Below are 10,000 nucleotides of genomic sequence, written 5' to 3'. Positions count from 1 at the left end.
ATAAAAGACCTTTCATGTGACGTAATCAGACGACTAATAACTACAGAACTGATTCTGTTGAGTCGAACATTCGACACATTGACACCCTTCCCATCCCTATTCTGATTCTCGCCTATACCTATAAATTTTCCCTGTGCTTTATCCTTACTAAATGTTTGCATGTGCTTCTTTTACCTATACTCAACTAACACCAATTGCTTATTTTCCAGTACTAGCTTCTCACACATACTAGGTTCATACCTATTCATTTTCAAAGATCTATTTATCCCATTCTCACGAAGACTGGTCCTATTCACTCCACTCACAGAATTTATCCAGCTGAACCATCTAACTAATTAGTTTTCTAAACATCCTGACTGACTTAATCCCTTCTTCCTACCATACACTTGCAATGTGCCCATCTGAACAGCATTCTCTATACCTTTACACGTCCTGGTATAAAGAAGCCAATCCTTACTACCATTGCCGGAAATCACATTTGCACGATTATTCCGACATCCATTTGCTATATGTCTAGTCATACCACAACGAAAATACTTAAACACTTTCTCAAACCTGGAGGGTTTGTTTTATTACTTCCCACTACATTATTTTGCGATTCGAACAGGGACAGATAGGGTGGAAAAGACTGGAATATTGGATATAAGGAAGTAAGAATTGGTATAGTTAATGAAAAATGAGAGAATAACGTGAAGAATTACGGCTGCGTAAAGAACAAGAAGAACAGTTGTTATTAGAGAAAAAGAAGTCGTTGGCAGAGAATAAGAGGTTGAGTTGGGAGGATGAGGAGATGCGAAAGGAACTGAAAAAACTTAATGGAATTGTTGAAAGAGTGGAAGAAGGTGTAGAGATAAGGATAAAAGGGAGCTAGGAAAGAATGGAGGAAGGGAAGGAGGAGTGAATGGAGGAATGGAAGGAGGAATGAATGGAGGAACTAATGGAAAAATGAATGGAAGTAATGATGGGACAAGTGACTAAGATGATGAAAAAGTTCATGGGTGAAGGTGCAGTTGGAGGAGTGGCCTCTGGTTCGAGTAAATGTTTGATAATGGAATAAAAGATCAAGGTAAGTGATGAAGGCAATCGAAGTATTACTGGTATTGAAGGTAAAGGGATTAAGCATGATAAGGATGAACAGAAAGGTGAGAGGAAGGGGGAGAGGAAAGGTAAAAGTGATGTGGAGAAGAAAAGAAAAACAGTCAGGATATGAGTGAGGATGATCATGAATGGGAGAAAATGGTAAGTAAGAAAAGTATAAGTAAGGATAGGAATTTAAGTGTAAAATTGGCTTCATTGAATTTGAATGAAGAAGAAGGATACATGAAGGAATTTAGCAGTGACGATAATAGTGAGAATGGACTTGAAGAAGTATGTAAGACAGAATTTATGAAAGAGATACACATGTGTGAAAGATTTAATGAACATAGTAGTAGGGATGTACTTGACTTTTTTCAGGGAGTGTGAAAGGTATTGCCAGGCTAAGTATGGTGATAGCCAGAGAGTTAGGGCTAGAGAATTAGGAGTGTAATTGGCAGGATATTTGTTAAAGATGTATGGGGTAGTAATGAGTGTAGGGGATGTTGAGTATGGAAGTGTGAAAAGTGAAATAATACAACAGGCAAAACACATAAAGGGAAATGAGTTTGATGGAGGTGAGAATAAATGTGGGTGAAGCAATATATAATTATGTATGTCGTCTAGAAACTTTAGCAAGGAAGAAGTATGGGGACGAAGGCATAAATGAGAATAAGGTACTTTTGAAGAAATATTTGGCTACGGTACCTAAGAACGTGTCTGAGTTTGTTAATTTGAAACGGATAGAGAAAATGAGGTGAACGAGAAAGGGATTGACATGGAATGATATTTCACAGTTGAAGATTATGAGTTGGATAGGTGTATGAAAAAACGGAAAACTGTGGTTGTAAAAACTGGAATGGAGGAAAATGTGCCAGAATTCGGTAGTTTTAGATATGCTGTTCTAAGAGGGATAATGAGGATATCTGATAGTGTAGTAGATGGGGGCATTAGGGTGAGTAATGTTGGAAGACCTGTAAGAGCAAATTGAAGGATTAGGCATGAAAAACTACTTACGAGAGATAGCAGTGCTAGTGCTCAGCACGGTAGGTTAGGTAATAGCCGTGATGAGAAGAGTTTAGGTGTGGGAAAGCAGGATATAAAAAGAATGAGTGTAGTTGGGCATTAGCCATGAGGTGCATGTTTCAGGTGTGGTGAGAAAGGGCATCGTATTAGTGAGATTTAGTATATTTACACTTATCGATCCTAGTATCTACTATTCTTGTAATAAATGTTGGAAGACTGGAAAAGTTTTCTCCTCAAGTTACTTCAGATATTAGCATCAGGGCAATCGCACAATTTTTTTCGTTTGTCCCCTGATTATTATTATTATTATTATTATTATTATTATTATTATTATTATTACTAGCTAAGCTACAACCCTAGTTGGAAAAGTAGGATGCTATAAGCCCAGAGGCTCCAACAGGGAAAATAGCCTAGTGAGGAAAGGAACAAAGGAAAATAGAATATTCTAAGAAGAGTAACAACATAAAAATAAATATCTCATATATAAACTATGAAAATTTTAACAAAACAAGAGGAAGAGATATAAGATAGAAAATTGTGCTCGAGTATACCCTCAGGCAAAAGAACTCTAACCCAAAACAGTGGAAGACCATGGTACAGAGGCTATGACACTACCCTAGACTAAAGAACAATGGCTTGATTTTGGAGCATTCTTCTCCTAGAAGAGCTGCTTACCATAGCTAAAGAGTCTCTTCTACCTTTACCAAGAGGAAAGTGGCCACTGAACAATTAGTGCAGTAACCCCTTGAGTGAAGAAGTATTATTTGGTAATATTTGTTGTCAGGTGTATCAGGACAGAGGAGAATATGTAAAGAATAGACCAGACTATTCAGTGTGGATGTGTGAAGGTAAAGGGAAAGTGAACTGTAACCAGAGAGAAGGATCCAATGTAGTACCATCTGGCCAGTCAAAAGACCCCATAACTCTTTAGTGGTAGTATCTCAACGGGTGGCTAGTGCCCTGGCCAACCCTAGTGACTTCATCTCTTGTTATATTATAGAACCTCGTTGATTTTATCCGAGTGTCTGGTAAAGCACCAATCTGATATTGAATATCAGTAAACGACCTTGGTCGGTATACCCATCTATTGGACTTTTTTCATTTACATTTCCCATTACACCATTTAGGAGGTGATATAACTTATTCATGTCTGCTGCTACTTCCTAGAGTTTTTTATAGCATTTAATTTTTTTCTTCCCTAATAGGTAACTATTTAGACTCAGAGCTTTACAGTTTTGTATTCCTCCCATGCACTTTCAGTTTTTAACCAACTCCACTTTATTTACTTTTCCCCTCTTTTTCCTTAAGTCTCCCCTTAACAGTTATAATCTTTTCCATCATTGGGAACATGGTATTATATTTAATTTTACTCACTCTACTATATATATATATATATATATATATATATATATATATATATATATATATATATATATATATATATAGTTATAGGGCAATTAACACATATAAAGCCTAATAAACGCTGGTTGTCATGGCCACAGGGAATATTGATAACATCATTTATTTCTTTGTTACTTCATCAATAAATAAATAAGGAGAGAAATGTGATCTATTTCAAAAACTTATTTTCTTTAGCACTGCGTGTTTCTGTATTGATAATCTAAAAGTTATAACCTTGTGCACTGGAGAAATAGTATACTTCTCTACACAACCCTCTCGAGTTCCAAACTCACCTTTTTGTTTTTATATTAAACCTGTTACACTTGAAAATATTAATACCTGAACTCTGAGACTATTATAGAACTCTAAGACAGCAATATATAAAACACTGAATATCCAAAGGTCTCTTAAGTACACTCAAAACAAAACTGCATAATTGTTATTATGATCTATTCAAACAACTTTTGACTTCGATTCGTTAACAGGATACGAGCGAGTATGAAATAAACTCTGGTGATTGAAATAATACACTCTACAAATATAAATACACTTTATATAAATTACAACACTTTGAAAAGGATTTACATAAAAGAATAAGTCACTCAAAATATTAAGTCTGAACAAAACTTAGATTAAGACAAAAGAAATATCACACTCTGAAAATTATATAATCACTTGACTTAAAATATTAAATCTGAATAAAACCTTAGATCAAGACAAAAGAAATAATTACACTCTGAAAATTATATAATCACTTGACTTGAAATATTAAATCTGAATGAAACCTTAGCCTAAGACAAAAGAAATAATTACAATCTAATGCTTAAACTCTTAAAGTCTTACATAGAATAACTGATAAACTTACTAACTTCACATATTTTCATAAATCTTGCTGGGTCAGTTACAAAGATTTACACAATGTCAACACTCACCACAACATAATAATTATCACCTTTAACCTCTTTTGTATCGTTTCAACACACGATTTATGTTGGGGCACAGAATCACTTTGGAGAGGACACAGTAGAAACATATGAAGAGAGAGAGGGATTAACTTTTGTCGCTTTCACAGGACAGCTGTTTTTCTTCTGCCCCACGCATCCTTTAGGGCACTTATATATGAATTAGCTACTTCCAGAATATTCTATGTCCAAGATCTGGAAGCTTGGGGGTGGCCTAAGGGCATAAGGATTGCCAAAAATTACTCTCGGGTGCGTACCACCGCAACCGCAAGACGAGACTTTCTCTCAGCTAGCTCCTCCAACCTTTGTCCTCGGAAATACAAAATAGACAAAATCTAACACTGGAGTTCTCGAGAACCTTCCAAAACACGTGGTAAATATATGAATTGCATATTTTCTCACAAACATGAAGCAATACCTCATGAAAATATAAAAACCATCTATATAAGCCCTTGTTCATATCTCGTTTGGATCATATAACACTCTTAACAGTTACGTAAGACTTCATGACAAAATATATGAAATAAAAAGTTAATTCTTAAAAATAACGTAAATTTACATATAATGGCTTGAATAAAGAATACAATGAAATTAATGACGAAAGTCTTACGCAATTTGCATACAAAACTTACGTCAACACGAGAGGAATTCATCTTATGCAATGGCTATTCACCTCTGCAATGTATATATGAAAACATAACTAAAATACATGAATAAACTACTGTATTTACTTTACACTAGACCAGCTTCATAAGAATGTACACACACACACACACATATATATATATATATATATGTATATATATATATATATATATATATATATATATATATATATATAAATATATATATATATATATATATATATATATATATATATATATATATATATATATATCCCCACAGGAAACAAGAAAATGGACGACAACGATGATAACTTCGACGTTCTTCTGACTTCCATCGGTTTTGGGCGATGGCAGGTGCCTATCATTTTGACAACTATCCTTGGTAAGTAAGAATTTTTTGGTTTTTCTTTCATATTATCTTACAATGCATTTTAAAGTAATCATTATTATTTTTCCTTTAAAGACTTTGACAGCTATAGATTGGTTTGATATGTTCGTCAAAAGAATAACGCTTATTTGAAAAAAAATGTTTATTTCATCGGATGATTGATAAAAAAAAACATGTTTTTAGCAAAAGAATTTCCTTTCCAAAGGATCTTATAGATATTTTGTGTGAGTTTTGTCTCTTTGTATATTTACATAAAAGACTATTGGATATTAAAGAAAATATATTTAAATGATAAAAAATTATAGTTTTAGAGGACAAATTACAGATAAGCAGTTTGATTCAATTTATCTTTTTATGCGTCTCTCAATTTGCTCACATTATATATGACTTCATTACTGAAGAGCGACTCAGAATGATAATCTCTCTCTCTCTCTCTCTCTCTCTCTCTCTCTCTCTCTCTCTCTCTCTCCTCTCTCTCTCTCTCTCTCAAATAACATATCCCAAAAGTCCACACTTGAAATATCTGATAATCTCTTGCGTATCATGCAAGTCGAGAATATCAGTGGTGCCCCTTCACTCATTTAACCTCCTCTTAAAGGGATCAAATTGACCTTGGAGTGAAAGTGCTCGTCTTCTTCAAGAAAAATTACAGCTACTCTCTCTCTCTCTCTCTCTCTCTCTCTCTCTCTCTCTCTCTCTCTCTCTCTCTCTCTCTCTCTCTCTCTCTCTCTCTCTCTCTTACACATGTAAGTAGTGTAACATCAATTACTCTTTTCATGTTTTAATGTTTTTCTTTGACTATATCATTATCTTTTCACTTTTGCATGTGCTTCTATGAACTCTTCACTCTCTCATACATACACACGCCTACACACTCACCCCCCCTTATACACGTATATTGGAATAACATTAATTCTTCTTCTTCATCTCCCAATTTTTTTTTTTTTTGTGGGTAGTTCGAATATATTGTAGTGAAATAAAAAGTAGTTTAACAATATTGTTATGTGGAGAGATTTATAAGTTGATGTCCTACTGTAGTAAGCTTTCCACAAAAGAAATATTTTGGAGTCATTTGAATGACTGTATAGAATCTAAGCCATATATCATATCTACAAAAGGTGGCACCATGAACTTTTTTTCATAACAGAAAATAACAATTTTCGAGATTTTCTAATCAAATATATTTTTTTTTTCTCTCAGAACATGGATACTGTATGTAATACGGATGAACATTGAAAATAGAACAAGAATACCGTTTATGAATAGTTGAATATATATATATATATATATATATATATATATATATAATTATATATATATATATATATATAATATATATATATATATATATATATATATATATATATATATGTATATATACATATATATATATATATATATATATATATAATATATATGTATATATATATATATATATATGTGTGTGTGTGTGTGTGTGTGTGTGTACGTGTGTGTGTAATATATATTCTGCCCCTGTTCGAGCTTCTAGCTAAAGATAATGAAGCATTGTGATAGTTAAATTGTATAATTTGAGACTTTTGATGAAAGCTTAGAACCAAAACGAATTGGCTAGTAGAGAGAGAGAGAGAGAGAGAGAGAGAGAGAGAGAGAAGAGAGAGAGAGAGAGAGAGAGAGAGACGAACCTAGTACAAAAGTATTTGTACCATACATTACGTTTGAAAATTGAAACAAAGAGTATGACAACAGATATAGAATATATCTTTCATAATACATTTTATCGGATTAAAAGGAAATAGCAACCTTCACGAAAATGTACCAAGTCCTAGAGAGAGAGAGAGAGAGAGAGAGAGAGAGAGAGAGAGAGAGAGAGAGAGAGAGAGAGAGAGAGAGAGAGAGAATTTTGCAGATATTGACAAGTGCCCATCTAAGTACCAGGCATTGGAGGGAAAGACATATAAAAGATGGAACAATTTAAAATGATCAGTCTTTGTAGAGTTAATTTGAACACAAAGAGGAGAAAATTAGTGCTAAAATTAATGATTCCACATACATACATGTGATGTGAGACGAATCTGATTATGGTAAGGTGCTTAATTTTTATAAATGATGTGATGTTTTTAACAAAAGTTTCTGCCAAATTGTTCATAAAAACTATTCGTTGAAAAAGAAGCTGTAGAAGCGTAGGCCTGTGGTATTTTGGTCGGGGAAGAATAAATATCAGCAAACATAGTTTTAATAATTAATTCAAAGATAATAAAAAACTGTATTATAAAAAAGCAGGTATTTAAATCAATCACATAAAAGGTTTAAAACAATCTTTCATAGCTATAATAAAAATATACTATAATGCTTAAACCACTCTGATGATTCCAGAGAACACGACACTGTTTAGGCCAGATACAAATACAGAAAAAATCTACAAATCTTAAATCATACTGATGGTTATAGTAAGTACTATAATATATTACTGATAATTCTATAAAACTCTGTGCTACTTGAATAAAACAAGAGGCTAGACTGCTTAGTCTATACTAATGATTTTAGAAAATGCTACACTACTCACATCATGTCCATATTTCTGGAAGAGACTACGCTGCATTGGCCACGCAAGCATTTAAATCACAATTATGATTCAATAAAAAGACTTCAATATTTTACTCAGACCACTTTATTGATTCTAGAAAACCCCACGCTCTTTGAACCTCAAGGGTTATTATAGAAAACATGATACTGCATATACAGCACAGAGGATACTTAAAAAAATCATATTGCTTAAACCTGTCTAATATTTCTAGAAAACACTAGTCTAACAGTTCAGACAACATAGATGGTTTTAGAAGATAATATACAGCACACGCTGTGTTGAGATCCCTGAAAGCCTGGCCGATTACACCACATAGGATTCTATTAAGAATAAGCTGCTTAAACCAAACAGATTATTCTAGAAACAGCTAAGCAGCTTAAGTCATACTGATGATTTTAGAAAACACTGCATTGTTTGAGGCATACTGATGATATTTAAACCATAGTGACAATTCTATAAAACATTAGACAGATCATACTACACTGAAGAATCTAGAACATGCTACATTGTACACATCGTGCTGAAGATATTAGAAAATACTAGACCTATACAGTACAAAGTTTAGACTACACAGATGATTCAAGTAAATACTACGTTCACTTTATGTTTTGTATTCTAGAAAACATGACAGTAATTATGTAAAAATTTTACTGTTTAAGCTAAGAGAAGGAAAAACCTACTAGGAAACACTAGACAGCTTAGACCACACTCATGATACTAAACACTACACTGCTTAGCAATGCAAATGATTCTGAATAAAAGGTAATGCAAATAGCCTACAGATTTAAAAAAAAAAAAATCACTAGCCTACACTTCTTAGGCCACCCTGAGGATTCCAAAAATATCCTTAATTCCAGAATGTGCTAAATTGCTCACACCATGCTGAATATTTTAAAAACACAACAATGCTTAGATCACACATATGATTCAGTAAAAAACTACAATGCTTATACCAAACTGATGATCAAAGCTAAGACTACAATATATAATTATTTAAGAAAACGCTACATTGCTAGAACCACACTGATAACTTTGAAATAATATTGCACTGCTGAAGACATACTGATGAATGTAAAAAATATGACTCTAATTGGATCATGCTGATGATTCTAGAAAACACTAGACTGTTCAGAACATGCAAATGATCTTAGAAAACACTACACTGCTCAATCTCACTGATAATTCAGGAAATCACTACACTGCTATACTCAACGCAACGAGAAATGACCAAGATTCTCCCACTGGTGCCATACATCCACAGATATCTGGCCCGTTCTTCAACCCCTCCACATTATTCCCTGTCTCTCATTCTACTGCTCTAATTTTCTCACCAATTTTCTCTGCTTATCCCTCCTAACACTCGTTTATTCATATATTTATATTACTGGTTTTATAACTAATATTATCCGAATTTCTATTCATTAGTTATTACGCTTTTTATTCATGATATCGCACCCAGGTTGTACCTTCCCCCTCCCCTTCACACACCCCATCCACATCATGCACCTCTCTCATCCCTTTCAACCTTCATGCAACGGACCACCCACATGGCTCATGTTTTACTTTCATCATTTCTTTTGTACTTTATTATTCCACATCATCCTAGGCTTCTCCCTCCTACACCGCTAATTCTCTTAAGCCCTTTCCACACGATTGAGCATGGCCGACGGACAAACAGTGATACCAGACCACAATAATTAGCAAGAATGAGGGTTAATGACGTCAGAAGCAGGAAAACCACAGACAGGGATCTGGCATCATATAGTGTTGCCAGATCCCTGCCTTAAGTTTTCCCGCTTCTTACGTCATCAATCCTCATTTTCACTAACTATTGTGGCCTGGTATTACTGTTTGCCCGTCGGGCATGCTCAATCGTGTGGATAGGGCTTCACCCTTACAGACCATCACACAATACACTCACTTGGTGCGAAACATTCCCTTTTCTTAACTGATTACC

The 10,000-nt window shown here is 34.0% G+C and overlaps 1 protein-coding gene across 2 annotated transcripts in view; it reads left to right on the top strand.

Moving 5' to 3' along the window:
* The window catches only part of LOC137642161 (organic cation transporter protein-like), a 72,717-nt gene that overhangs the window by 13,734 nt on the left and 48,983 nt on the right, over positions 1–10,000 (top strand). The window contains exons 1-2 of one of the 2 annotated variants that reach the window (XM_068374697.1): positions 4,646–4,836; positions 5,370–5,471. In XM_068374697.1, the coding sequence (XP_068230798.1) occupies positions 5,381–5,471 (91 nt within the window). In that variant the 5' untranslated portion in view covers positions 4,646–4,836; positions 5,370–5,380. Of the gene's footprint in view, positions 1–4,645; positions 4,837–5,369; positions 5,472–10,000 lie in introns of those variants that run through there. The other variant, XM_068374698.1, reaches the window with a different exon arrangement.

Source organism: Palaemon carinicauda, chromosome 6, assembly GCF_036898095.1.
Source record: "Palaemon carinicauda isolate YSFRI2023 chromosome 6, ASM3689809v2, whole genome shotgun sequence".
NCBI lineage: Eukaryota > Metazoa > Arthropoda > Malacostraca > Decapoda > Palaemonidae > Palaemon > Palaemon carinicauda.
This window is presented reverse-complemented; position numbering and strand designations above follow the sequence as displayed.